Raw genomic sequence first — 25,690 nt, 5'->3', positions numbered from 1 at the left:
GTTCACTTCCTCACCGCCTGCCTTCACTTTCTGCTCGCCGCAGCGTCCTCTGGCGTCGCGCCGACGCAAATGAATTCGCTGACCTACCTCTCGCGCCAGTTCGATGTGCTAGCCTCTCCCCGCGCGCCACCGTCCACCCCGGTCTCAGAATCGCCTCCCTCCCTCTCGGCCGCTGGCGATCGTCAGCAGGAGACCCGGCTTCCGCGAGTGAGGACATGGTCGACGAAGTCATTTCGCGTCCCTTTTCCCGGTAGTTCGTCGTCGGGGGCGTGGGCTCTCAAGCGGTCCTTGTCGTCCCCGGCAGTCGCCTCTACCGATCAGCCCGTACAATATGGACCTCGACGCCCCTCGGCGTCCTCCAAACGGGCTCGAGGCCTCCATCTCGACGTCCGTCCGTCTCGTCAGCGGAGAAGGCCGGTCCTCCTACTGGCGGCATCCTCCACAGTATACACCTCGTGCGTTCTTCCTGCTTCTATGGCACTCTATCTGTGCGGCATGGAGATCTATCACTCGCCAGCAACAAGCATGCGTAGCAGACGAGGTGGCCGTGGAGGATGGCGAGGACGAGGACGAGAAGGACACTGAAGACGAGAGTAAGGACGTGAAATCTGTATTATTACGCCAACCAACGTTTCCCCCCGCAATCCCACCACCATTATCCCAACCCCCGCAATCCCCGTCTGCAAGCATCTCCCCAGAATCCCCGCCCACTGCCGTCGGTCTTACGCCCTCAGAGATACCCGAACCACCCGCCACTAATCCCGAGGCAGCCGCCCGTACGATTCCTGCGACGCACACCAGGACCTCCTCACGCGCATCTACACCCAGCGGCGTCGCCCGCAAAACACCATTCCATCTACCCAAGACCCTCGTGCTCGATCTGGACGAGACTCTCATCCACTCAACGTCGAGGCCGATCTTGTCGGCGTCGGGAGGTTCGGGCTTCCTAGGGCTCAGTATATACGGCCGCTCCAACAAGAACAAGGGAGCTTGCCATGTTGTGGAGGTCATGCTTGGAGGTCGTAGTACGCTCTACCATGTCTACAAGAGGCCGTTTGTGGACTATTTTCTGAGGAAGGTTCGTAGTCGTACCATGTTCAGATTCGCAGTGACGTAATATCGTTGATGGCAATAGGTGTCTACGTGGTATACGCTCGTTATATTCACGGCGTCTATGCAAGAGTATGCCGATCCTGTCATTGACTGGTTGGATGCTGGCAGGGGCATCCTGACTCATCGGTTCTTCAGAGAGGTCCGTCGGCGGCGCAGAAACCGGCTATCCTGATGCTGACGTTTCTCAGTCATGTACACAACTGCCAAGCGGGTCGTACACAAAAGACCTGTCCGTCGTCGAAGCAGACCTGGCCCGAGTTTGTCTCATAGACAATTCACCAGTATGTTATAGTATCAACGAAGGTGAGCTTCGACAACCTCTGGCGCGGTTGACAATGCCCTGATCGTCGCATCGACAGCAAACGGCATACCCATAGAGGGATGGACGAATGACCCGCACGACGAGGCGTTACTGGACCTTCTGCCCGTCCTTGATTCACTTCGCTTTACAAGCGATGTCCGGCACGTCTTAGGGATTCGTGGTTTCTCATGACACGCAGCTGTCTCATAGGTTGTTCATTGTCATAGACGCGGTCATTCTTGCATGGACTTCATCGTCATGAAGCGTACGCCATCACGTTTTCGGGTTTCACTCTTATTGGAAGTCATTGTCGCATCGTCTCGCTGATTATCACTCATAATAATTTACTGCCATTGTCGATCTTAGCAAACAACCGAATCACCGCATAGCTCACTCGATAGTGCTTAATGACATCGTGTTGGTGTACATGTATGTATACGTACATAGTCGTCTTGCTCTGAGCTGCGCGCGTCCGAGTCATTCTATCCGCGGGCCATGGAATCCGCCTGGAAGGCACATGAAAATGAGGGAGATGTACAACGTCACGACTCGTGGTGAAAGCACTAGTAAGACACAATAAACAGATGGGGAACCCTAGTCGTAATGTAACAGCAGATGGACAGCCGACAGAAATGCGCGAGAGGACGAAACAATGAGGGGATGGCGACAAGTGGCGACGACTGTCACATCGCCAGAGCGGCTTGCAGTTCCCGGAGTTGCGCCTCCTCGTCATCCTCCACGGCTGTCGGCCCTACGAGCGAGTCAGCACAGTAGATATGTTGAGCTGAAGACCTGACGTACGCTCTTCCACTCTGCTTGGACCGCCTGGCTGATGTACTGGGACGTGATCCGCACCCATGAGACGCTTATCGAGTTCTTCGTCCTCGAGACCAGCGAGCTCTGCCTTCAGCTCATCCTGAAAGGTCCTCAGCATGGCACTGAGAAGGGATGAATGCAGATCGCATACCTCATCAATATCGATGCCGCTGTATGTGTTGGCAGATATCGCTTCAGACACCTCATTCGCCAGTTGCGTCTGATCCTGAATCTCCGCCATTGTCGTATCAACCCTGTCGATGGTCCTAGGCAATTCTCAGCATCCCACAGGCAACGCGCAATATAATGCACATACAACTTGCCATGGATATCCTTGAGTGCGCCGCTGGCCTTCTTCATCGCGGCCATAGTCTCCGCGTTGAAGCTCGCCGACTCGAGCGTGTTCACCTGCATCTCCAGCTGGAACCGTGTGCCCTGCAGTCGCTCAAGCTCTTGCTCCGTCGCCTTCTTCCGTCTGAGCGCAGCCGTCGCCGCTGCATTCGCAAGGGGGTTCCACAGCCACACCGTCAGTCCACCGACGCGGGTCGCCCATCACGATACCCAGACTGACCTTGCTTGTTCGTGACGGCGTTAGCCCGCGCCTTCTTCATCTCCTCGTCAATCTTCTTCTGCAGGTATTCCTCCTTCTTGTCTATGAGCTGCAGCTGCTGCCGCAGCGTGACAATAGCGTCCCGGGAGGATTGCTTCGCATCCCGACGCCCACCAAAGTAGCCCATGATTCCAGCCATCATATTGCTCGATGGAGGCGAGAAGAGAGACAAAGAGAGAGCCAACAAGGGGTATGTGCTAGTAGCAGTCCGAGGTAGGGTAGAGTGAAGCGGAGTCGCAGTCAGAGGAACGCGCTGCCGCGCTGCGTGACACTGCGAGCACTGAGGTCACTCGATGCGCCCGATAAGGCAACTCAAGTAGTTCGGTCGTGGTCAAGCGCCGCGGACGAATGGGGAAACCATCAATTCAAGTGGAAAGCACTGTCATAACAGCACCAGCGCACGTAGCACAGCAAAAACGCTACAGCACACACAAAGCAATCACGCTGAAATAGGTGAGGGTAATATATCATGGCCGTCTGCATCATCGTTCCTTCCTACTTTCCTCTTCGCTGTCACCCCTAGATCGTATATTATGAGCAAGAGTGTATTGTCTGAATCGATGTACTCACCCCTCGTCATCACTACGCTCATCCTCAGCACCCTTCCCACTTATGACTCGGTAAGCCACTCGGCAGATCAGCCAGAACCACATTGCTTGAATCACCTGTAGGCGCTGTTAGCCTGAATCCGCACACAAGCATTATTGACAAATTCGCACCTCAAGAGCGACGAGCATGGACAAGAAGGTCAAGATTGCGGGACTAGTCATGAAGTAGCCATAGACAGGGTCCCACAACGGTGGGTCAACTGCCATGGCCGACCACGCAGACAGGATGGCAAGCACGAACAACCAATGCCGGGTGACGGCCCAAGATACCATGAACCAGACGAATGTTAAGTCGCACAAGGTGGAGAGGGCCATGTAACGGAACATCTTCGCCAGCTATGAAAATTACGTGAGCCCTCTGACGACGATTGAGGTGGTTGAAAACCACTTACCGGAAGCCAGATGTCACACCAATCCATGAGGAACATGACGAGGCAGCCAACGCGGGTGTAGTTGTAGAAGTAGCTGCCTACCATGAGGAAGACAGTAATGACATGGTGGGTCATCATTTGCCAGTGATCCTTGCGACGAGCCTCGGCATTGATGACCAGAATCTGGTGAGAGTAAAATGATGTCTCCAGCAGATAGTAAAATTTGATAGGTCCAGCAAGGGGTATATGAGGATATTTTAGCCAGACGTCTATGGGATCTAGCACGCGGGTGGGCAAGTGGTAGTGAACGTACTGGCGTCACATGAGACAGCAGACATGAAGAAGCACAATAGATGACTGACCAGTCCAAGACCCCAGACGAAGGAGAAGTAAATAAAGTCCCAGCCTTGCTCAGCAAAGCGAAGAACGCTCTTGTGCATTTTCTTCGCCGTCCTTTTGGAGATGTGGTCGTCGGCAATGTCGATATGACCGTTGCCGTTCGTATGCGTAGCATGGCCATTAGCATTATCATGAGAGGCGTGACTGCTCCCGTTGGTGACGGCGCCTGCTTTCTCCCGCCGAGCGAGGCTGCTCTTCGCCCTCCTTCTCGACATGAGATCCCGCGTTAACTTCCATCTTGCGAAAGGCTCCAGAATCCATAGCCTTATAATGTCGCGGAGAATTGCAGCTACGGCGATGAAGGTGATTATGAGGCAACCGTCGAGGACACCGGTGCCGTAGTAACTTGAGTCGGGGAAGGAGTCCGGCACGGCCGGGGAGGCGGTGGGGTACGAGAGCGTAACGAAAGGGATGAGGAAGGATGGCAGCCAGCCTGGGGCTTGGTCGGTGTTCATGGCAGCAAAATGGGAGAGAGCGACGCGTCAAAGTCCCATGCAATGGCTACAGGAGCGCGTCCGTTTAACTTTTTGACCCGGCCTGTCACTGTCTGCGATCGCGGTCAAGTCTGCGTGGGACGGAAAGTACGCGACAAACGTGCGTACCTGGTACCAGGCAGTGAACCAGTGTCCTGAGCGAGGCGGGAGCAATACTCGAAGGGGGGACGCGAGAGACTCGGCGAGAGAGACGTGTCGACCGTTCGTGAAACCCTTCGCTCGGCGCTTACGATCACGGTGGAACGTTGCTGCTGGGATGCAATGGGCGCTTCCCGACACGCGGCCAGCCACCAGGTTCGATCTTCGCCAGGTCCGGCTCGGTGCGGTTCATCTCGCCGTCTTCAGCTGACCTCTTGGCCGTCAGACTCATTGCAGAACATCTTGCAGGTCAACCTTCCACTCACCTCCCGCCGACCACAATGTCCTTCACGCAGCCAAATGCGACGCTCTACGTCCACAATCTGAACGACAAGGTCAAAAAGCAAGAACTGCGTACGCAGCTGTATGCGCTTTTCACGACATACGGACGGGTCATCGACATCGTCGCAATCAAAGGTCCAAGGATGCGCGGGCAGGCGTTCCTCGTGTTTGCCGATCTCGCAGGTGCAACCGCAGCGCTGCGTGCGTGCGAAGGTATCGTTTTCTACGATAAGCCGATGGTGCGCCGTCATCTCATGCGGTGCCGTCAAGAAGTCGTTGATTCGAATAAGCCTTGAATGGACGCGTCCCACAGCGGATAGAGTATGCGAAGTCAAAGTCATATGCGACGTTGCAACGCGAGGACCCGACCTTCATCCCTCCAACATCTGTGCACGCAAAAAATGTGACGAACGGCAAGCAAGCAAACGGCGAGAAGCGTCAAAGGGAGGACCGCATGGACGAGGATGGGCCGCAAGCTAAGCGGGAAAGGAATGATGATGAGGATGGTGAGGAGATGGAGATTGATGACGACGACGAGGGCCCTAGGCAAACCACAACGAATACAAGTGGTACGTCCCGTTTCCGCGTGACAGCACGGTGATTATAACGGTCGCGAACGAGCAGGGATGGGAGTCGTGCCTCAAGCTGTGAATAACCAATCTGCCCGATTGCTATGTACAAATTTGCCTCAGGAGGTCACGGACGATGTGCTATCCGTGCTGTTCCAACAGTACGTCCAAGCTCTCTTCGTTTGGCAATCACTATCCTCATGATCGGGACGAACTCAGATACCAAGGCTTCCAATCCACACAAGTTGTCCCATCTCAAACGCCAAATGCGGCTGGGCAGAAAGCCAAGATGGCACAAGTTCTGTTTGACTCTCCGGAGCTTGCATCGGTCGCAAAAGAGGCCTTAGACGGCTTCACGTTAAAGAAAGGATGGGTGATGTCTGTCGCCTATATCTGATTTACTGTACCATTTTCTTACGTTTTCAATGTACCGCCTTCTTGGGAGTTCTCTGACGTAGCTGTGGTCGATCTTGACCTGTCTCGTCACCACTTTCCCACCAGCAACTATTGGCTTTGATAGCGTCAATTAAGACACGCCCATGCTACTCGTACAAGCCTCATTAACAGTACGTCCTCGATCTTACAGCGCCGCATGGATGGCTTCTCCGACACCCTTTGCGGATGCAGGGTTCTGACCTGTGATCAGCTTTCCATCGACGCAGACCTTGACCTGTTAATACGCGACCACTGTCAGGGTACGTGTGCAAGAATAAATCAGCGAAGTACTCACTCCCCAGGGCTCGGTTTTGTCAAACTTTCCTCCAAGGGACTTGATCTTATCTTCAACCAAGAAGGGGATGATCTGTACACAAGTTTGCCGGTGAGATGGAGGGAAACGAAGATCGCATACGCTGAAAAACGTACCTTCACACCGTCAACCTGCACCTCTTCCTCATTGGTGAAGCATGTCGCAGATCGTCCCTTGAAAACCGAGTTGCCGGCCTCGTCGGTTACCCCCACAAGAGCACTACAGATCGATGTTAACGATGCCGAATACATGTCAGTGCAGAGCAGACTTACGCAGGCCCGTGGCAAACAGCAGATGTGATCTTTCCCGACCTCCAGAACTAGTTCCAAGGTCAGATAAGTGTCATACCTGGAGATCATGCTCTCGGCTTACCTCGTTCGCCAGCTTGATGTTCACAGGATCGGAAGCGAGGTCGATCACAGGACCGTGCCCGCCGACGTAGAAGACCGCGTCATACTGCGAGGAATCGACCTCTGAGAGCTTCTTGCTCTCAGCGAACTTCTTCGTGACGGTCTCGTCCTTCAAGAACTGTTGGCTCTCATCATCCTTGAACATCTGCACACTGTTCTCGTCAACGGGTGGGTTCGGCCCGTTCGGTGCAGCGAAGTCAATCGTGTGGTGTTGTGCGAGGACTTCGCGCAGGGTATCAGCCTCTATATCTTGAGGGTCACAGACTGATGACCTACCATAGTAAGGGTGGGCGGCTTCAGGCAAGTACCATCCCTGGTGGACATCGTTCGTAAGCGGTCACTTGTCGTTAGATTTGTCAACTTACTGTGCCACTGCCTGTCAAGGACTTCGAGCAAGAGGTGTACACGAACAAAATGCGGCCCATGGTGAAGCGTATGTCGAGTTGGTGAGATGGTGGTGAGGATGAACTCGTCGAGGGAAAGTTTCTGCCTTTATATTCACCTGCCATTCTCAGTCAGCCAGTTTTCCATTTTCGGGTTTAGATCGATGTGTGTCAGCGACTTGCGACTTACTGACGTCGACGCTCTCCACATCGCGTCCCGCCACTTTCCAGTTCGATCGGGAAAGTGTCCGAAAGCGGGTAAAGATACTTCCGCGGATGCCACCTGTCCCGACGAACCCGAGCCCGAGAGCTTTGCACGGGCAATGCGATGTATCGACGAATGTTGTTGCGGATCGGACAGTTGTGCTAGGGTGGGTGTTTGTTGCGCCGCTTGTCGTCCACGCGTTGTTGCTCACGCATGCTCAATAGCATTGGGTTGTAGGCCCACTCGTTGGAACGTTCTTTATAGTCAAGTACTGTGAGTACCTCCGTCATGAAGTACTCGTACGGAGGTGAGCATACATATCCAGGAATTCGGTGGTCGGCAATCGAACCGGCCGTCTCAAGTCCTGTACAGCGGAGCGCGATTTGATCTACAAGCATGCGTGGGGAGCAAAGGTGTGTGGCTACGAACGTCGTGAACCTGTGACTATCCTGGCCACTCTGTTGAGTGTAGACTGCCAGTGCGCGTTGAAAGTAACTGTGGCGGATGTCAGGCTGCCTGGTCGCTGCGGGCATGATCCTTAGCAGGTTTTGGCATTTAGGTCTGTGGTACTGCCCTCAAGGTATGCAGGACGTAAACACAGCCGTCTCGGGTGGAGCCAGTCTTCTTTGACAGCTCTGTTCTGCCATGAGGGTGGACCAGTATGGCCATCCTACTTGAACGTGTTCACCACATTTCCGGCTATCAATGGCGGAGCTGTCGACGAATGCTATGCGGCGAAGACAGAACGCCCTACGAGGGACGAGGCACGATTTCGGGTCGACCACTCCAGATGAATGTGGAAAAATCCCTACGATGAATGCAAGGGTTTGCGGCTCGATGGTCCCTGACAGGAGGTCTGGTGGATCCAATGAGTAAAAACGTGGTCCATGTATTCATGTCATGCCAATCGAGGAGTACGAACGTTGGCGGCTATGAGATACCCGTTGACCACGGGAACGGTTAACATATCCAAAGGGTGGCCAGCGCCAGCGCCTTTGCATGAGACTTCTCTTGCTTCTCATACAGTGTCGCGGCGCTGAAGACAAATGGCAGTCGAGGAGGTGTCCTCGGCAATCTCATATCAGTCTGGGCCTCAATACTGTGATTGTTATTCACTGATGCATCGGCAGATCGAGGGACGAGGGTCTCGCGCCGAAATCATCCCAGACTTCTACCCCTTCCAAATACCTCTGGTACAAGGGCAGTGGTGTCGAAATATGACAGCTTATTTTTTCTCTCGCCCGAGCCTGATCCCTGTGGTTTGAATTCATGCGATCCCTCAAAATGCGATGGCTGGTATAGCTGGTGCCTGAGACTCACCGTTCGTTCATTAACTAAGAGTCTGGATCCGCAGACTTCTCTTACCTCTGTCAGTGTCCACGTTGGGACTTCAGGCTCTGCGTGTCTGATCTCACCTACTTACGCCTGTCGCGAGACCACAGGGGCCAGGAAGCACGACAGAACGATCACCAAAAGGTGGTATGCACAACACACGAACTTCTTGTCCCGAAGAGAGCGCGACCATCTCCCGGCGTGGGGGAGCCATGGCGGCTGGATCTGATCTCGCTTTCTCTCGCGCCGAACTCGCGAGGCCATTACAGACCGTCACTCGAGACGTCGCAGCGGAGTTCAAGTTCCTCCGTGGTCGATTGAACCCTGTTCGGGACGGGGCTGCTTCGGCCCAATTGCCATCAGGCCTGTGGTCAAACCCGAGCATCGATCGAATTCTTGATGTTTCCACTCAGATGCCACAACTGGTAGAGAGTGATCGGAGAGTGGGGTAACTTGCATGAACGCAGCGCTCGACCACAGCATGTCCAACACGAAAACACCAGTCTGTATCCATTGTGGTACGTCTCTCGCGAGGTCTTTTGAGGCGCATGCCTGGCTCATGGACCTTTGCAGGCTTAATTAGATCCTCCGTAGGCTGTGTTTCGCAAGGTCGAGTGCTGCGTATTACTTACGTTAGTAGCTCCAAATTCGGCGGCGCGGTATGCAACCAGACGGAGATTATCCCATCTCTGCAGTCGGCCCTTGTAAGATGAACACCCTGCGGTCAACTAAAGCAGGTGAATGCTAGATGTTGCTGTATCAGTATGCGGATACAATAGTTCAGAAGGCAGGCGCAGTTGTCAGACGCCGACCCTCCAGAAGTCAGCGCCACATCATGATGGCCTCCGCGCGTTGTTTCGAGAGAAGTGCTTCATTGCTCACTGTTTTACTTCCCGCCTCTACTTAAAAAGCTGACTCTACTAGCAACTCTGCAGCTTTGCCCCAAGAGTTCCTCCGCCAATCTCCCCGTCCTCAGCCAGAAACACGATGCTTACTATGAACGGCCACCTGCCCCTGGAGTTGCAGTACCGTGGGCACGTCAACCAACTACCTTCTAGCGATAACACTACAGATATCGAGTCTGACTCAAGCGATGGGTGTACGGCGGCCGAAGGCAACGCGGTCCAGCGCCCCGCGGGTACGGCATCCCAGCGACACACTGTCAACGGCGACAACAACACGTATGGGACTCAGTACGTCTGCAACAAGATTCCTAGCCCCCGGTCGACATACTGAGTAACCGCATTTCCCAGTGCTGGCTACATTATTATTCAGGGCGCGATGGGATTGCCAGAAGCCCACCTGTTGGTCCCAGCCTGCTATATCGGTATGGTCTAACTAATGAATTTACGTGAAGGTTACACTCTCCACCACACGGTGCTGGTCACTCCTTTGCTCAGTAAGTTCCAATCCCGCTGGAGGTTCTGGAAGTACAACACGCAGCCTGACGTGTGCTCTCCACAGAGGCCCTTCTGGAATTCAGGGTCGATACCCGGCCACTGATGAGACGGGAAGGCTGATCGCACGGTGAGCCTCTCTGTCGCTTTCAGGGCTGAATTATGCCCGCTCAACCCGACACTTCTCTTTGCTCCTTCAGAAGTCTTCCGGGGCAATATTCACAATCCCGGCTTGCCGTGAATGAGTCCCCTTTGCCCACGGACGGTCACAATGGGTATGTGATCGTCGCCCCGCCAATCCTAGACTCGCTGGCTGACAATATTCTCAGGTCCGAGTCGAGCGTGAGTCATGTTCGGCGCGTCGACACCGGCACAGCGCACAGCGCCAATCAGAGGGCGGCTCCCCGCCCTACTACGACCGCCTCCACTGCCGCGCAGTCCTCTGTCACTCTTGGTTCATCCTGGACCATCCAACAATCGTGGCAGCCTGTTCCTGGTCCTTATGCGGCGCCACAGATTTACCAGCCAGCCATATCCCCGGCATCTGCACCCCCGCTCCAGACTGTCCCCATGCAGGTTCCGCCGGCGGACCAGACGGTTGATCACCCTATATGCGGGCTTGAAGGCTGTTCAATCCACCTGGACGATCTCACGGTGGGTGGACAGCGGCGCCACCTTCGTGACTTCCACGCGGCGCAGTTGCAGCATGGACGCGTGAGGTGCAATTGGGTCCACGGCACCGGGGGTATCATCTGCGGGAAGGAGCTCGATGCTAACAATTGGGGAAAGCATCTCGCCGCGGTGCACTACGGCAGTACGGCGGAGAAGTGTCCTCACTGCCCGAAGGTTATCTGCAGGTCCGACGCGCTCAAGAGACACGTCGATAACTTCCATTTTGATCAATAGGCCGCTGCAGGGCCATAGGAGCCATGTAAGTTTGCGTGTGATGTCACTCTCTGCATTGTCTGATATTCTGGTTCGCTCACAGCCTGATTTAGATGTCTCGACGCGCTTTCGAGCTCCCTCACCATTCGCATTATTTAGATTATACCCCAAACATGAATTCAAGACCATCTGTAACGCGGAAGCTGTACTTGTATTTCCGGTTTTGTCGGACTTCCGTCGTATGATTCAATAGTGGTGTACTTCGATCGCTTTCCACTTGCGCATTTTATTCTGGAGATCTCATTAGATCCCACCGAGAGACGGTTGAATTTACACCGCATGTACCCCTTCCAACTCGGGCCCGGGTCCATGTTCTGTTCTGTGATTTCAACACTTCTGATCCAGTCTTCGAGTAATGCATATTTCTGATTCTCCGCCGCTGTCTCTGTAAAGCAATCTCGGCGCCATTGAGATGGGGCTTCGGGGCGGGCATTAAATCATATTTCTCTCGAGTCCGATCCACACTTCTAAGTACAAGGCCGCAAACGCGTGATAGAGGCATGCGAGGCTGCAGCGTAGCGTCCCCAGTCCATGGGAGCCCCGCACATCATCAGAGGCGCCGGTGAGGAGACCATTTACGCCGTACACGGACGCGTGCATGGTGGACCTTCCGAGCTGAGATCGCACGCGCATCGATGCACCTAAAGGCCGCATACTATCGGCTTCGGTGCAGCGACTGAGTCACGTACACTCTGGGACGTAATGCCACGCTTTGACTCGCTGGGTGTTCGCGGCGTTTCGGACCCGGTTCTGCAGTCATCCAGCGCTTGGCGCTCCAGCTAGATCCGTGTGGTAGACACCGAGCATAGAAGCACACAGGCAGGGTGTACCCCGCTTGGTGTCTCTCGGGTGTTCTACCACAAGGAGTAGCATCGAGGACGAGCCAGAGGTTTGGCTGAGGTCGCCGCCCGGTGGCAGATGGAGCGGATCGCGTAAAGGCCAGATAGGCGCGAAGCCATTCGCGGGTGCATTCATTTCTTAGGAATGTGTCTACGTAGCAATGTTCAGCTAGCTGTGAGCTTCAGCTGCGATGGAGCTTCAGCTGAATTCGACCGACATTGCTGCGATAGTTATCAAATTCGGACCTCAGTATCGACGCCGCCTTCCATAAGACCTGTGGAACAGTGCTCAGGATATCAGATGTAGTACGATTGCCTCGGCGACTTGGAGAGAACACGCATACACTGTACCTGACTGTGTCCGAGTCGGGCACAAGCGCTCAAAGTAGTCGGTGTTAGTACTGAGATAGCGATCTGCGCATCCACGTGACTGGTTGGGAGGTACGCGCCCTCACAGGCGTCTACTCTCACCGTCCTCGCTACTGCGAGTGCCATATCGCTCCCCACCAACTCCCGCATCCGCATCTTTCTCGACCAGACCACGCCCCGGGATCCTCACGATGTCCTCCTTCTTTGGCCTGTAAGTCCCTCCACCGCGCGATCGATGAGCACTGAGCGAACGCGTCCCACCGGGCAGCGGCAAGACGCGCACGTTCAAGCCGCGCAAGGACGTCCCGGAGGGCACCAAGCAGTACCAGCTGCGCAAGTATGCTGAGGCGACGCTCGTATGTCCTGTCCACCCGCCCCCTCCTCCTATGCGGCCCAAGCCACTCCCTCTCGCATGCCGCTGACGCTGATGCCGGGTGTCCTTTGTGCCCCAGGGCTCAGGCAACCTCCGCCTCGCGGTAACGCTCCCGGAGGGCGAAGACTTGAACGAGTGGCTCGCGGTGCATGGTGCGTGTCGGCGCTGTGGCTGTGGCTGTGGGCCGCGGCTGATATCTACTTGGTGGTGATCACAATGGTGGTGCAGCGGTCGACTTCTTCAACCACCTGAACATGCTCTACGGACCGTCACGGAGTTTTGTACGCCACAGGAGGTGCGCAATATGTCGTGTTCATTGCCGCGCCCACCCCTAATGATAGTGCACCCGCCCCTCCCTCATTTGATCGGCATTGGCTCGGCTCCCAACTACCGCGGCCCGTGGCATAATGCACAATGTGTGTAGTGTCCGATCATGTCCGCTGGCCCCAGGTCAGTGCGCATTCTACCCATGCTCCCCTTCCCCTGCACGGCGCTTGGCGGAATCCCGCTGACGCACTGTCTGATCTGCCGGCCGCAGATACGAGTACCTCTGGGAGGACGGGTGCGATACAAGCGGCCAACCAAGCTGCCTGCGCCCGAATACGTTGATGCGCTCATGAACTGGGCGCAGGGTCTCCTGGACAACGATGATGTTTTCCCGAACAGGATCGGTGGGCATCCCTGATCTACACTGGAACGAGACGCGCTCATGCACGGCGTAGGGGTGCCGTTCCCGAAGAACTTCCGCGATACGATCCGGACGATGTTCCGACGGCTGTTCAGGGTGTATGCGCACCTGTACAGCAACCACTTTGACCACATATGCGCGCTCGGCATTGAAGGTGAGCCAATTAGTCTATCATACAGTAGTGCCCGTGGATTTGCCTTTCCGTGGCGAGCATCTGCCTTTCCTGGCATAGCGCGCGGTGTTACGCCGTTGTTGTGCCTATCTGTCTCGCATGTGTCCAAGGCGCAATCCATCCAACTCTATTGACCGCGTGCGGACACTGACGTACATGCACCGCAGCGCATCTGAACACCAGCTACCGCCATTTCTTCCTGTTCGTACACGAGGTACGTGCGTGTGATCGACCGGGAAGTTGGTGCACTAATACGGCTGGATGCTCCTGGCCGACTCCGCGCAGTTTGACCTGGTGGACAAGAAGGAGCTTGCTCCGCTAGACGAGCTGAATGACGCGATCCTCGCTGAAGAGAAGACACGATAGTCGGGCGGCGGTCCGCGATGTAGTCGTTTATTCGGAGGTGAAGCGGAGGCCCAGATTCTCCTTCAACGCGAGTGTGGCGATGCCTATGTATGTAGATTCGAGACGGAAGTGCTGATACCCCTCGGTGTATTTTTGCTCAGTATTGGTAAACGATGTATCCCGGGAGCGCGCACACGGTGGTGGGACGGAGACCGTTACTTAGCGGCAAGTTAGCGGTGGCTGAGAGTTTGCGAGGGCCTGGGCTGTGGCTGACACTAAAAGGCCCGAGAGCTGTTGACTGGGGCGACGTTTGGGCGACGTCATGCTCTCCGTCTCCCATCACCGATGCGCCGGCATCTGCTCGGCGAGTGTGCTGCCTTCGGCGCGGCCCGTACTGAAAGATCGTTCTAGGGGACGCAGATGAGGCGGGCACGGGCCAGGGGGCGAGCGACGTTGCGACGCGTCGCGGGCAGACGTGTGCATCGGTGCCCAGGACGGAGAGTGGGTGTGAAGCACGGGACAGCGGGCGAGATGGGCAAGTGCGGCACCAGCCGTGGCCAACCTGTCGGGTGGACCGGCGGGTCGGGCTGGTGAAGGTAGTTGGCCTGATACTTATACACACCCTCGGCCCCAATTGCGCGCGCATACACCCCCTCGCGACAAGTCCACCCTTATCCCCCCGTAAGTCCCCTTCCTTGCCCTCATCCCCACCCGCCACTCACCCAGCACAGTCGAACCTACACGCAAGTTCTCCGTTCTACGCCACCCCACCACTCTTCTATTGCCTAGGCTCTCCCTACCACGTCATCACGCGGACTACAGCCTCATCCAACGGCGTACACTCCGATCCAGCCACGTATCTGGTACGGCCTCGTCGGCATCCGACCCAAGGCCTGGTGCTGCCCCAGCTATAGCCCGCCTCCACGGCCCATATTAGCGCCAGCGACGCGTCCTCGAAGCCAAAACCCTTCGCCAGTGTACTCCTTGTCAAAACCCCCTCCCCACTCACTTTATGGATACTCAAGAATGGGATCAAGTCTTCCAGTTTGTGTCCGACCCTATGGATGCTTCCGCTGTTCCTGAGAAGCCTATCTCGGAGAAGACGTCCCTCTTGAACGCCTCTCACCCCCCTTCTCAGGTGCCTACCCCACCGGTAAGCATGCGCAGTCAACGCCTCTCTCTCCAGCCGGCTAACAAACCTTTCTCCCCCTCTCCTCGATTGATCGTGCGTTTTCCAGGCCTCGAACACAGGGTCGCCTGGCGAGGTCAATCCGGAGATAAACGCCGTTGTCTCCGTTTCGACTACGTTCTTCCCCACCGCCAACCTTAACCCTCTTCCGCCTGACCTCATCCTCCTCTCCTCAGACGCCGTCTTCTTCTACGTACATTCACACCACATCCTAAGCGCCTCTGAGAATGGCTTCCGCGGGCTGCTGCCTGCGAAGTCTCCGAAGGGCCTTCATCCTGCACTCAAAGCCATCGGTCTCTCAGAGGACCTCGGGCCGGTCATCCCTCTTCCCGAGCCCGCCACCATCCTGAACATCGTCCTCCACAGCATCTACAGCCTTTCATGCGCGCATTACTCGCCCTCGCTCGACACGCTTATCGACGCGGTTGACACGCTTGCGCTGTACGGTGTGCCCGTGACGCGTCACTGTGCGTCTTCGACACCGCTGTACGCGCTCATCCTCGCGCACGCGCCGATCGCGCCGATCGATGTTTACGCGCTGGCGGCGCATCACGACCTGTACGATCTGGCCGTGCCTGCGTCTGCACACTTGCTTGGTTTCCAGCTGTGGAACCTGTCTGATGCGCACGCTGCTCGCATGGGCCCGCTGTATCTGAAGCAGCTCTTCTTCTTGCACCTGGGGCGCATTGATGCGCTCAAGCGGCTCCTGCTGCCGCCACCACACCCGCATGCGCCGACGGCCGACTGCGACTTCACAGAGCAGAAGAAGCTGACGCGCGCATGGGCGCTGGCCTCGGCGTATCTAGCATGGGATGCTCGACCAGGTGCGTTCATAAGAGGCTATATGCGCGTCATCCGAGCGACAACTCACATTTCTGCTGCAGACCTGTCGACGAGCTCGATGGAAGGCGCGCTGTGCCCGCTGGGGAGCACCTGTCGTGCGAGGTGTGCAGAAGAGCCTGACGGAGCGTATCAGGCACTGATTGTGCAGTGGTCGGTCGTGAAGGTGCGTCCGTGTCTCCCGCCGCTGCGCCTCTTTATAGGGTGTCTGGCGGCGTATGTATGATGCGCGTACTGACTCGTGTATGTGCGCAGAGGACGATATGATGACGTCATGTGTGAGCAGCGACGATGCGGTCTGTCATTGCCCCGCGCTGTCATCGAACCTGCCTTTTTGGTCCCTCTTCCATCTCCAGGCCAGTACCGGACGTCTGGCGGGCATGTCCGCTTCCGTGGGGATCGGAGCTGCGGGCGCCTCCGCCATAGAGCATAACTTATATTTTTCTAAGCCAACATACGAATCACGACCTGCCCGCATACCGCAAAATAAACACGTCAACCGCTTCACGTCCCGTCGAGGAAGACTTGCAGCCCGACGACAGGCCTTTACACGCACCCTGTCTCGTGTCCGTCTGGTCTTCTCTGATCTACGTCTTCTCCCTTCCCGCGCTGCAATTCAAGACATGATCACCAAATTGTACCACCAGCCATCGCATCGTCCCGATTCTTCGCAAGCTCTCGTATGCATTCAAAGCCCAGGCTGTGTGCGCATACATCATTCGCACTTCGCTCAGTTGTATTTTTCAGTACCTGTTGTCCCCACGAAAAACAAACCTGTACTTTAGCTCTCTTGATCTCGGACCTTCCACAAACAATCCATTCTCGGTAGCGTCCTGCCTGCGACGCGCTCTCGGCTAGTTCGTCTGTCCGGGAATGCGTCTCTCGGGGTGCGCCTGCCATTTGTAATGTGTAATTGTATACTACTACGGACATGAATACGTACCATGCACGCCGGGCTCAAACACGTTCGCCCTGCGCTAGTGTACATAGATGTACTTCGAATAGTTATTTACTCCATCCACGGGGAAAAGGAAACTACTTGCGGAGATACATGATCCCGTGAACGGATAATACACAATATATTGATCGAGACGTGCCAGGGACATGATGCTCCAACGATGTGGCGAGAATGACACCTGCCATAGTAGTGCGCCGGTGTACTGGGGGACTGAGGTCATGAACGTGAAGCCTCCACATCCGCCCGTCGCTTTGCGCTCTTGATTTTATAGATCTCCTCTCGCTTCCCAAAGTCGGAGTCGTGCAGCTCCTGAACAGACCGCGCGTGTCAGCCAACCGACCACTCTGCCCAAGACGAGCGTGACACCCTCACCATGTTCGCGAGCCGCTTCGCCGTCGAGACCGCGTTCAGCTTCTCGAGGACCTCCCCCTCCGGCAGCGCCATCTCCGTCAGCGCCGTCCGGATCCGCTCCTCCACCCTACCACGCGCTCCTCGTCGCGCTCCGTCACGAAGCTCACCGCGACGCCGCCCTTGCCCTTGCGCGCCGTGCGGCCGACGCGGTGCGTGTACTCCTCCGGCTCGTCGGGCATGTCCCAGTTCACGACGAGCGCGACGTCCTCGACGTCGAGCCCGCGCGCGCCGACGTCCGTCGAGACGAGCACGGGCACGACGCTCGCGCGGAAGAGCGCGAGCGAGCTGAGCCGCTCCCGCTGCGTCAGCCGCGAGTGCAGCGCGGTCGCGCGGATCCGCAGCGTCTGCAGGAGCGCGGTGAGGTACGCGGCGGTGCGCGGCCGCCGGCAGAAGATGATCGTGGGTGGGGGCTGCTCGATCTCCTCTGCGTCGGCTGAGGTGGGCTTGGGCTTCTTGGCCCGTGACCTGGCTTGGGCGGTGGCTTTGCCTTTCTTGGAGGGCTTGACGGGTTCCGGTGGGGCGCGCCGGAGGTGGACGGTCGACTCTGGGGGATTGCAGAGGAGGTAGAAGAGGTAGGATTCGCGCACTTGGGAGGGGACGAGGATGTAGTGTTGTTGGAGTGTCTCGACAGTCTCCACACTGAGCACGAAGCGGTGAGCGACCTAGAGCGCACGAATTCAGCTTGAGACTCACGATTCAGTCATTCGGTGGACATATGGCTTTTGCTTGCCCGGACGTGGCGGGGTGTTCGCTAGTGTCTCGACAGCCGGCGTCAGGGTAGCTGTGAAGAGACATGTCTGTCGCTCCTTTGGCAACGTCTCGAAGAGATAGGACAGCTCCGGTGCAAATGTCGGAGTGAGCAGTCGGTCAGCTTCGTCGAGAACCTGCATGCGGGTGAATAAAATCACTCATTAAATGAGACGTGACCGACATACGAGGAATTTGATCCTCGACAGGTCCCACTCCCCGCTACAGCTCTTCAACAAGTCGACAATCCGACCCGGTGTCGCTACGACCACGTGTGGTCTGTGACCGAGCTCAATTGCTTGTGCCATCATGTCCATGCCGCCAACGACTACGGCGGTACGGAGATTGAGTGCGGAGCCGAGGACAGCGAATTGTTCCGAGATCTGGAATGCCAGTTCTCTACGGGGGCCGTCAGTGGAGACAGCTGAGTATACGACTAGGGGGACATACCTCGTAGGGGTGAGGACAAGAGCAAAAATGCCGTACGGATCGACAGCTAGTCTTTGCAGTATAGGCAAGGCAAACGCGATTGTTTTACCGGAACCAGTCTTCGCATTGCCTATGCAGTCTCTACCTTGGGGGTTAGATATCTCAGTATAAGACTCATGAGTATTTCAGTGATCTGGAACTCGCCTGCTAGTAGCGGTGGTATGCATGCTGCCTGGATCTCCGTAGGAGACTTGATGGACATCTTCGTGAGAGCATTAAGGAGTGCTGAAGATATGCCCAGCGACTCGAAACTTGTAGGGCGTGTCCGTGCTGGCTTTGGAGCTTCCGGCTGTGTAGGTTTCGATGAACGTGAAACTACGGTCATTCTGGATAGGCCGAAGCGACTGTCTGCATCGTCCCAGTTTGTGGGTGGTGCGTATTGTTCTTCCTCCGAGCTCTCGGTATCTTTGCTATCCTCTTCGTTCTCTTCATCATCATCCAGACGCTGCCCTTCCGCATCTTCCTCTCCATCACTTCCTTCCAGCTCCGAGCTCGGGCCTGACTCCGAACGTGAAGCCGCGACATGTCCTTGAATAGACTCTTCACCGTCGGAGTGGTCAGGATCCACGATCTGCTGCTTGAATTTCTTTCTCGCGGGCAGCTCTTGCATGCGCATGAGCTCGTCGGTCGTTAGCGCATGTCGTTTCGTGCCGCGCATGGTCTCAGACGGCAGTGCGCTCGAAGGGCACAAGGCAGGGTGAGTGCACACGGCCAACGCCGTGGAGGAACTGGGAAAAATGGAAGGCGTACCGGCGATCTCCGTAGCGTTCGATCGCTCCGGACTCCGCGGGTCAAATCTCTTTGTTCGCAGGCATCTCTAAGCGCCCATCCTTGTCCATTACCACCACGATCGATGGCTGTCTCATCCCCGCATCCCACGTCGTCGCCCTTTCGGTCCACTTACGCAAAGCCACAAGGAAGGAGGTGTGCCCAAATGGACTCTCTGAGTCTTCAAGTACGTTAGTTGGAGATAACGTAGGGACGTTGTTTCTAACAGTTGACTTGAAGACGTACAAACATTTCGAGGTTTGGGTATAATGACATGGGTATCTATGGGTATCTATAGGCAATCTACACGTACGATGTGTTGCTAGCCTACTAAGACATCGTACCTGTAGATTGCTGACGGTATGCAGTCGCTCCAGATCATAACACCCACATGTCGGGGTCCTCCCACCACATCTGCTCTGATGGGGCTGGTTCTAGTACGGGCGCCGCGGGTACGGGCATTGGCGCGTACTGCCAGTAGGGTTGGTACGCCATCGGTGGCGCGGAACGGGGGGCTGTATTCTGCCACGGCGAAAACGTGGAGGGGCTGTACGACCAGCCTTGGGGGACATCAGGAGGGAGGGCGTAGCTCGCCGTCGGCCACCTCACCGAAGGCAGGGTGGGAGGCACCGCCACGGAGGCCTCGCGAACGGGTACCTGTGGCGGTGGCACAGGAAGCAACTCTGCCTCAGAGTGCTGTATGTGGTCCGCAGCCACCCCACGAACCCCACGTTTGCTGGTGGCCTTCGCCTTGCCCTTCCTCTCCGACGCGAACGACGAACCCGCGGCGGCGACGCTCTGTGCGTAACGTTTCTGCACAGGCTTCTTCGCTGCCTTGGGAGCCGGCTTGTATTTGTAACCGGGATACTTCCTCCGGTGCGCCTCCATGTCGACCGCCTGAGCATGCCTGAATATCTGCTTCCGCGCCTCAGGCAGTGCACGCCAGTAGGACCCCAGGACCTTGCTGAGATGCTTTTGGTTCTTCTTCAGCGCGTTAGGAAGGTGTGTAGCCTTGCTAACGCACTGACGGAAAATCACAAAGCAGTTTCTTGCCCGCGGGACGCGTTCTTGCTGGTCGTTGGCCTCTACTGGCGGCGAGGGGGTGGATGGCGGGCTTGGAAGGGCCGTAGTGGTGTCGCGTACGAACTTCTGGGCGTGTGCTTCGGCCTCACTTATTAGTGCCTCCCACAGCTCTGTGCTTAGACCTGTTTCTTCTAGAAGTGATAGCGTCGCCGGTGGTTCGCAGGCGGGCGGCGGACCGTTGGAAGTGCTGGACGATGCGACGGGCTCTGTAGGTTGGTCGTCGGTGGGCGGTGAGGACGGCGCGACGGTGACAGAGAGGAGCGTTGATGAAGTCGATATAGAAGGTGGGGAGACAGCTTGAGAGCTGTACGCTGATGGAGTCGGTGAGACTGCCGGAGTTGGATAGGAGAGTGTTGCGCCTTGTACAATGGACGACGGTTAGACAAGAGACGTTGAACAATAAAGAGGAATTGTCTTACCGTTTGTATTCATGGTGGTGGGGGCCTTTGTTGACGACGACGAGGATGATGAGCGGATGAACGGACAATCGACTCGGGAAGTGAATATGAAGCAAGAGCGCGGGTGCAGTGCTTTGACAGGAACCTCGCCAGGCTCTTTATACCTCGGGGCCACCGCTCAACCTGTCGTTTTAGGACAAGGTCAAAGCGTCGATGGCCACCGATCGTAGATCGCATTCTAGGACGGCGTCTCATTGGTGGGTGCGTGTAGGTGGCACGGACATAGCCGAGGCTAGGTACGCATCCACGTCCTCGAGGATGTTTGTTCGCCCGATTGGGGCAGGAGAACAGTGATTGGCACTGCCCCACGAACGGGGAACTTGGCACTGCTAATATCCGGTGCCTGGCCAAGCCATTCAGCTTGTCCACGGTCTGAGCCTGACTCGTGGCCCCAGGTGTCCATGTCAACCTCGAAGCGCGGCCCGAGCGGCCGTCATGGTGCGAACGAAATCGTGCCGAATCCGGGAATATGTACCACACTGCAAATGCCGTTGGTCGTGCGTGTGGACTCGGCGAGTCGGAGAATGTGACAAAGTCGTAGAGAAGTTATGATCATGGGCGTGTCCTGTTGAGCCAACCATGCGTGCGCACACTGTGCATTCGGTCATCAGACAAGGACGAGAAGGCTGGACGCCAGTTCGAGGAAACGAGTCATGTGTACATGTATAGTAAGGTCATCTAGATCATATATACTGTCGTATCTGCGAAGAAGCGCGTGAGCGACGCGCATGAAATGAGAGCTATCGACCGTACCTATTATGCTCATCTAAGGTCGGTGTCTACGAGTCGTCTATCCACACCGTCTGACCCGCCGCCTTATTGACCCGATTCATGAAGGCCAGCCCCTCCCTCTGTTCCTTGATCCCCTCCACAACAATGAGGTCGACCCCGGCGTTGTCCAGGGTCAGCAACCCATCGAACAGTCGTTGGGCCGAGACCCCCGGCTCCGATAGCCGACCAAGTAGGTGAGGGACCCACTCAACGCCGTCAAAAGCGGTCATGCGCGCAAGCAACGACGAGTCGGATGGTACCATTAGACCTATCCGGGGCCGCTCGCTGGATGTCCGTTCTTTGAGTATAGAATCCAGGAAAGCCTCGACACTTTGAGTCTGTGTCGAGGACGGTGGTGCAGAAGTCTTCAGCAAGACGACTGGCACTGTTGGCGAGTAATGTCGGTATTTCATACCAGGCGTCGTCGGTGCCTGCTCCATAGCCTCATCACGGAAGTCGCGTCGGTGTACGAGCACCCTCGGGATGGTCGCGCCGTCCTGCATCTCCGCACGAAGCGCGTTCTCGATGCCCTCCACGGTCACGCCTCCTGGTCGCAAAACCCTGAGATCTCCGTCCTCGTGGAGACCATCCACCACGGTGCTCTCCAAGCCGACGTCGCAGGAGCCTCCATCAAGGATGAGAGCAATCTTGCCGTTCATGTCCTTGAGTACGTGCTCTGCGCGGGTAGGGCTAGGTCGCCCAGACGAGTTCGCGCTCGGCGCCGCGACGGCTGTGTCCGCGAGAGCAATGAGGGCTCGTGCTACCGGATGAGACGGCATTCGGATCGCGACAGTGGGCTGGTTGGCCGTGATGAGGGAAGGGACTACGTCGGGATTGGTCGGAAAGAGGAGTGTGAGAGGCCCAGGCCAGAGGTGTCGAATGAGAACCTCGTAAATGGGAGGAATGGTGTAGGACACCGGAAGGAGTCTCTGCAGCATCTCGCGTGACGAGACATGGGCGATCAACGGGTTGTCTGGCGGTCGCCCCTTGGCTGCATAGATTCTTGAAGATGCCTCGGCGTCGAGTGCATCTGCGCCAAGCCCGTACACAGTCTCCGTCGGGAAGGCTACTGTCTGCTTGTCTTTGACTAGTCTGGCCGCACGCTGAAGCGCTTCCGCGGTCGCCTGGGATGATATCACCGGCGTTCCTGTAGCGTCGAAGGAGATGGAAGACGGGTCGCACCGCAGAACCTCGGTAGAGTACGCCATCTTGCTGGTCGATAGAAGGAATATTGGCCAGTGTCTCTTAGAGCTGAGTCGTCTCAGCAGGCTCTTCCAGTCATGCATGTGCAGTCGGGCGAGGGCCGGAAGCGGCCAGTAAGATTGACATCGTAGATGACTCGATCACAGATCGGCGGCAGCGCAGGCTCGCGCAGAATACTTACATAATCAACGGAATTTCTCACCCAGTGCCTGGCACTGTCATTGCCGACGCGCTGAAACTCCTCAGTCGACGCGAACAGTAGAGTATAGTTCAGTAAGTACATAATGAACGTGATGTTCAATCGATACAAAGGTGACCTGACAACGAAGCATACAAGAGAATCATGGCAGGTACATGCGAACCTCGAGGAGACTCAACCATCTCACTGACCCATCATCCTCAACCTGTCTGGATGAATGCCGCCAGCAGCGGATGGAGGACCGCCGTTTTGTAAACCTTGTGGAGGAGGCACGCCGTTAAGACCATTTGGCGAGTTGAATTGACCAGGCGGCCCGTTAGGGGGGAACGGCGGGGCACCACCCGGAGCGCCATTCGGCGGGAACGGTGGCATGCCTACAGACGTTTACTATGAGTATGTACCATGGGGAAGAAACGCACCAGAAGCACCCATACCTGGAGGTAGCATACCTGGAGGACCCATACCGGGAGGAGGCATCGAACCATTCGGCGGAAAAGGAGGCGCACCTGGAGGACCCATCATACCAGGCGGTGGGAATGGCGGGCGGGCTACAAACGTGTGTAAGCATAGTGTTCAAAGCACGCCGAAAGGCATGAACGTACCACCCGGGGGACCGCCAAATCCAGGACCTCCGAATCCCATTGGAGGCCCTCCGTAGCCGGCGGGGGGTGCTAGATGCTGAGGTCCAAAGCCAAAGCCACCGGGAGGGGGGCCACCACTGGACTCGTACGCTGAAGTAATCTGATCAATGATGCTCTGCGCCTTGTCATGGCCGAGTGCTGGTCATACAAGATGTGAGTAGTTAAGTCATGCACAATTCAAACCTGTCACTTACAAGCATAGTAGTCCCTAACGTTCGCGAGATGGTTACGACCACTGTTGTGGGCTTTGCGAACTGGGAGACGTTAGCAAGGGTAGATGGAGTGGGCGGGTCGACTCACCAGATGCCGAGTCGTGTGTCAAGAAGACATCACAATAGTCGCAGTAGTGTTTCTGTTACACAGAGTCAGTACACCAGTTTCAAGCGAAACTAAAGAGTGAAGACATACCGGCATTGCCTACCTTCGAGAAGTGAGCGTTGAGGTCAAGCTGGATGGTGCAGAGCAAGTGGGACGCCCGAGGAACTTCGCTCGCATCGGAGTCTCAATACGCATCACATGATACCGTGTCTTGTTCCAGCGGCAGCGCGCGACTTGCGCGCAGAGTTGCAGACACCGGCATGGAGTCCGCTTCCTCTGGCATCCAAGAGCCGTTCGATCTCATCAGGCTGTCGCTCAGTGAGCGTGTCTTTGTGAAGCTTCGAGGAGACCGTGAGCTCACGGGGGTTCTCCATGTATGCCCCTTCTTTCTGTTCAGCGAGGTCACCTCCCATTTACATGTTCAATTGCAGGCTTACGATGGACACATGAATTTGATCCTGAGCGATGTGGAAGAGACTATCATGATTGTGGAACAGGTTGAGGGCGCGCCAGAAGGCCAAACTACCGTGAATGTATGTACCTCCGGTACTGCTACTATTGAATTCGACACCAAGTGACTGCCAGGTTGCAAAACGGAAGATGGACATGCTATTCGTCCGAGGAGACGGTGTCATCTTGGTGCGAGTCGAATGTTATGAAGCATAGAGCTTCACATTGACACAGTGCGCAGGTATCTCCGCCATCGCGGACTTGACAAAAGCTATGCCAATATACTTTTCGGCTGCTGCTATCGTTACAAGCAATACTGTTGTACTTCATAACATTACAATCATGAGCTTCCGGTATGTAGGTATGGGTATCTCGAACATGTTCTGCGTGTGTCTAGAGGTGCGTCGCCATACTCATGAGCATATGACGGTTGGATGTCAGGGCGATCCTATCGTACTGACTGGAATGTAGCGGACAGATCTCTGGTCACCTAGCCCAGAAATCACGAGGAGTACCCATGATACTATCTTGTGGGGACCATGGAGAGACTGCTCTCGACATGACGTTCGGGGTAGTCGTGTACGATGGCGCCATGTATCCGGTGTCTTCAGGTGGCGGCGGCAGTTCGTCATCCGGATCTGGGGCAATACCCCCTCGAGGCCATGTACCGTCGCGGATCCATCCTGACATGAGGATCTTAACCTGTGGGCCAACATCAATAGGCATGTGCAAGTCTGTGTCTGTCGGTGCAAAGGCGATGCAAGGACACGAACCACCATGCCCAGGGGCAGACGTTTCCTCAACCGCGCTCCGCTGGTCAAAGCGCGGTACACCTTTCCTAACCCTGCTCTCCATGTATCGTCGCTCTCCGCCGCATCGTCCTGGTTGAGTAGATCCTCCAATTTGCGACGGGATGTAGACGCCTCGTGTGACTGCAGTGGGGTCACGGAGGGCTCCCACCACAGTGATCGTTGCGCGTAGAAGTAGTCCGGGCCTGGCGGCGGCATTTGCGCGGACGCGACACGCTGCTCGAATGACGCCACCGAATCCGCATTGGCCTGCGAGAAGGAGGGGTCGTTGCTGTATATAGTGTCTTCGTGGGGAATTGAGTGGTTGGGCAGTGCAGGGCTGGGCAGTTTCCAGCTCTCCTGGTCCAGGGACTCTGGCGTCAAGAATCTGACGGGCGAGGGAGCCATTCAGGGATGGGTTTGTTTGGACTGGTCGTAGACTTTTTGAGCACACTTGCGCAGGACGCTGC

The 25,690-nt window shown here is 56.2% G+C and overlaps 13 protein-coding genes across 13 annotated transcripts; 6 read left to right on the top strand and 7 right to left on the bottom strand.

Annotated features, from left to right (window-relative positions):
• Positions 1-862: 862 nt before the first annotated feature.
• Positions 863-1,606, top strand: B0H18DRAFT_866452 (NLI interacting factor; the record flags this gene model as incomplete). The annotated part of the gene is made up of 5 exons (XM_048039786.1): positions 863-935; positions 990-1,078; positions 1,136-1,252; positions 1,302-1,416; positions 1,473-1,606. Coding segments are annotated over 5 exons (528 nt in total), but the record flags the coding sequence as incomplete, so codon positions are not given.
• A 491-nt stretch (positions 1,607-2,097) lies between these two features.
• B0H18DRAFT_1081038 (Snf7-domain-containing protein) lies at positions 2,098-2,979 on the bottom strand (the record flags this gene model as incomplete). The annotated part of the gene is made up of 5 exons (XM_048031323.1): positions 2,098-2,165; positions 2,216-2,330; positions 2,382-2,496; positions 2,547-2,724; positions 2,802-2,979. The coding sequence occupies 5 exons, from the start codon at positions 2,977-2,979 to the stop codon at positions 2,098-2,100; spliced, it is 654 nt and encodes a 217-aa protein (XP_047901141.1).
• Positions 2,980-3,224: 245 nt separating this feature from the next.
• Positions 3,225-5,047, bottom strand: B0H18DRAFT_966589 (longevity assurance proteins LAG1/LAC1). The gene is made up of 5 exons (XM_048043353.1): positions 4,821-5,047; positions 4,182-4,765; positions 3,841-4,131; positions 3,560-3,784; positions 3,225-3,505 (listed from the first exon to the last, which is right to left on the bottom strand). Exons 2-5 carry the CDS (start codon positions 4,671-4,673, stop codon positions 3,407-3,409), a joined length of 1,107 nt encoding a protein of 368 aa, XP_047901140.1. The 5' UTR covers positions 4,674-4,765; positions 4,821-5,047; the 3' UTR covers positions 3,225-3,406.
• A 2-nt stretch (positions 5,048-5,049) lies between these two features.
• B0H18DRAFT_966587 (RNA-binding domain-containing protein) lies at positions 5,050-6,207 on the top strand. Its single transcript, XM_048043352.1, has 4 exons — positions 5,050-5,371; positions 5,446-5,701; positions 5,757-5,862; positions 5,921-6,207. Exons 1-4 carry the CDS (start codon positions 5,132-5,134, stop codon positions 6,096-6,098), a joined length of 780 nt encoding a protein of 259 aa, XP_047901139.1. The 5' UTR covers positions 5,050-5,131; the 3' UTR covers positions 6,099-6,207.
• Positions 6,208-6,281: 74 nt separating this feature from the next.
• B0H18DRAFT_949700 (class I glutamine amidotransferase-like protein) lies at positions 6,282-7,284 on the bottom strand (the record flags this gene model as incomplete). The annotated part of the gene is made up of 7 exons (XM_048041916.1): positions 6,282-6,371; positions 6,432-6,503; positions 6,566-6,668; positions 6,722-6,768; positions 6,822-7,102; positions 7,136-7,172; positions 7,225-7,284. The coding sequence occupies 7 exons, from the start codon at positions 7,282-7,284 to the stop codon at positions 6,282-6,284; spliced, it is 690 nt and encodes a 229-aa protein (XP_047901138.1).
• A 2,316-nt stretch (positions 7,285-9,600) lies between these two features.
• On the top strand, positions 9,601-11,501 carry B0H18DRAFT_966576 (uncharacterized protein). The gene is made up of 7 exons (XM_048043351.1): positions 9,601-9,972; positions 10,033-10,083; positions 10,137-10,178; positions 10,244-10,306; positions 10,377-10,451; positions 10,506-11,107; positions 11,165-11,501. The coding sequence occupies exons 1-6, from the start codon at positions 9,767-9,769 to the stop codon at positions 11,080-11,082; spliced, it is 1,014 nt and encodes a 337-aa protein (XP_047901137.1). The 5' UTR covers positions 9,601-9,766; the 3' UTR covers positions 11,083-11,107; positions 11,165-11,501.
• Positions 11,502-12,520: 1,019 nt separating this feature from the next.
• On the top strand, positions 12,521-13,928 carry B0H18DRAFT_1112490 (Mob1/phocein; the record flags this gene model as incomplete). Its single annotated transcript, XM_048032822.1, has 8 exons — positions 12,521-12,540; positions 12,598-12,685; positions 12,782-12,854; positions 12,931-12,983; positions 13,241-13,373; positions 13,425-13,544; positions 13,730-13,776; positions 13,848-13,928. The coding sequence occupies 8 exons, from the start codon at positions 12,521-12,523 to the stop codon at positions 13,926-13,928; spliced, it is 615 nt and encodes a 204-aa protein (XP_047901136.1).
• Positions 13,929-14,919: 991 nt separating this feature from the next.
• Positions 14,920-16,203, top strand: B0H18DRAFT_1112489 (uncharacterized protein; the record flags this gene model as incomplete). The annotated part of the gene is made up of 4 exons (XM_048032821.1): positions 14,920-15,060; positions 15,146-15,920; positions 15,981-16,102; positions 16,192-16,203. 4 exons carry the CDS (start codon positions 14,920-14,922, stop codon positions 16,201-16,203), a joined length of 1,050 nt encoding a protein of 349 aa, XP_047901135.1.
• A 907-nt stretch (positions 16,204-17,110) lies between these two features.
• B0H18DRAFT_1112488 (P-loop containing nucleoside triphosphate hydrolase protein) lies at positions 17,111-19,199 on the bottom strand (the record flags this gene model as incomplete). Its single annotated transcript, XM_048032820.1, has 7 exons — positions 17,111-17,203; positions 17,267-17,323; positions 17,377-17,944; positions 17,999-18,189; positions 18,241-18,451; positions 18,503-18,622; positions 18,682-19,199. 7 exons carry the CDS (start codon positions 19,197-19,199, stop codon positions 17,111-17,113), a joined length of 1,758 nt encoding a protein of 585 aa, XP_047901134.1.
• A 488-nt stretch (positions 19,200-19,687) lies between these two features.
• B0H18DRAFT_1112487 (uncharacterized protein) lies at positions 19,688-20,824 on the bottom strand (the record flags this gene model as incomplete). The annotated part of the gene is made up of 2 exons (XM_048032819.1): positions 19,688-20,751; positions 20,812-20,824. The coding sequence occupies 2 exons, from the start codon at positions 20,822-20,824 to the stop codon at positions 19,688-19,690; spliced, it is 1,077 nt and encodes a 358-aa protein (XP_047901133.1).
• Positions 20,825-21,629: 805 nt separating this feature from the next.
• Positions 21,630-24,244, bottom strand: B0H18DRAFT_1081031 (DHBP synthase RibB-like alpha/beta domain-containing protein; the record flags this gene model as incomplete). The annotated part of the gene is made up of 6 exons (XM_048031322.1): positions 21,630-22,833; positions 23,439-23,571; positions 23,626-23,802; positions 23,859-23,918; positions 23,965-24,016; positions 24,239-24,244. 6 exons carry the CDS (start codon positions 24,242-24,244, stop codon positions 21,630-21,632), a joined length of 1,632 nt encoding a protein of 543 aa, XP_047901132.1.
• Positions 24,226-24,765, top strand: B0H18DRAFT_966541 (like-Sm ribonucleoprotein). The gene is made up of 4 exons (XM_048043350.1): positions 24,226-24,356; positions 24,414-24,515; positions 24,568-24,621; positions 24,674-24,765. The coding sequence occupies exons 1-4, from the start codon at positions 24,243-24,245 to the stop codon at positions 24,695-24,697; spliced, it is 294 nt and encodes a 97-aa protein (XP_047901131.1). The 5' UTR covers positions 24,226-24,242; the 3' UTR covers positions 24,698-24,765.
• On the bottom strand, positions 24,766-25,690 carry B0H18DRAFT_966539 (uncharacterized protein). The gene is made up of 3 exons (XM_048043349.1): positions 25,206-25,690; positions 24,894-25,134; positions 24,766-24,825 (listed from the first exon to the last, which is right to left on the bottom strand). The coding sequence occupies exons 1-2, from the start codon at positions 25,626-25,628 to the stop codon at positions 24,919-24,921; spliced, it is 639 nt and encodes a 212-aa protein (XP_047901130.1). The 5' UTR covers positions 25,629-25,690; the 3' UTR covers positions 24,766-24,825; positions 24,894-24,918.

The sequence above is a fragment of the Fomitopsis serialis genome (genome assembly GCF_022376445.1).
Source record: "Fomitopsis serialis strain Sig1Antser10 chromosome Unknown B0H18scaffold_1, whole genome shotgun sequence".
NCBI lineage: Eukaryota > Fungi > Basidiomycota > Agaricomycetes > Polyporales > Fomitopsidaceae > Fomitopsis > Fomitopsis serialis.
Note: the sequence above shows the minus strand (reverse complement) of the source record. Positions and strands in the feature narration are given on the sequence as shown.

Excerpts from the sequence above, each read along its gene's own strand:
- B0H18DRAFT_966541 (XM_048043350.1), top strand. The coding sequence starts at position 24,243 with ATGGAGTCCGCTTCCTCTGGCATCCAAGAGCCGTTCGATCTCATCAGG. Across the intron at positions 24,516-24,567 it reads AAGGCCAAACTACCGTGAAT|GTTGCAAAACGGAAGATGGA; the intron begins GTATGTACCTCC and ends AGTGACTGCCAG. Across the intron at positions 24,622-24,673 it reads GAGGAGACGGTGTCATCTTG|GTATCTCCGCCATCGCGGAC; the intron begins GTGCGAGTCGAA and ends CACAGTGCGCAG.
- B0H18DRAFT_966576 (XM_048043351.1), top strand. The coding sequence starts at position 9,767 with ATGCTTACTATGAACGGCCACCTGCCCCTGGAGTTGCAGTACCGTGGG. Across the intron at positions 9,973-10,032 it reads AACAACACGTATGGGACTCA|TGCTGGCTACATTATTATTC; the intron begins GTACGTCTGCAA and ends CGCATTTCCCAG. Across the intron at positions 10,452-10,505 it reads CCCACGGACGGTCACAATGG|GTCCGAGTCGAGCGTGAGTC; the intron begins GTATGTGATCGT and ends CAATATTCTCAG.
- B0H18DRAFT_966587 (XM_048043352.1), top strand. The coding sequence starts at position 5,132 with ATGTCCTTCACGCAGCCAAATGCGACGCTCTACGTCCACAATCTGAAC. Across the intron at positions 5,702-5,756 it reads AACCACAACGAATACAAGTG|GGATGGGAGTCGTGCCTCAA; the intron begins GTACGTCCCGTT and ends GCGAACGAGCAG. Across the intron at positions 5,863-5,920 it reads CTATCCGTGCTGTTCCAACA|ATACCAAGGCTTCCAATCCA; the intron begins GTACGTCCAAGC and ends GGACGAACTCAG.
- B0H18DRAFT_966539 (XM_048043349.1), bottom strand. The coding sequence starts at position 25,628 with ATGGCTCCCTCGCCCGTCAGATTCTTGACGCCAGAGTCCCTGGACCAG. Across the intron at positions 25,135-25,205 it reads GTCTGCCCCTGGGCATGGTG|GTTAAGATCCTCATGTCAGG; the intron begins GTTCGTGTCCTT and ends GTTGGCCCACAG.
- B0H18DRAFT_966589 (XM_048043353.1), bottom strand. The coding sequence starts at position 4,673 with ATGAACACCGACCAAGCCCCAGGCTGGCTGCCATCCTTCCTCATCCCT. Across the intron at positions 4,132-4,181 it reads TCGTCTGGGGTCTTGGACTG|TACGTTCACTACCACTTGCC; the intron begins GTCAGTCATCTA and ends ATGTGACGCCAG. Across the intron at positions 3,785-3,840 it reads GGTGTGACATCTGGCTTCCG|CTGGCGAAGATGTTCCGTTA; the intron begins GTAAGTGGTTTT and ends TAATTTTCATAG.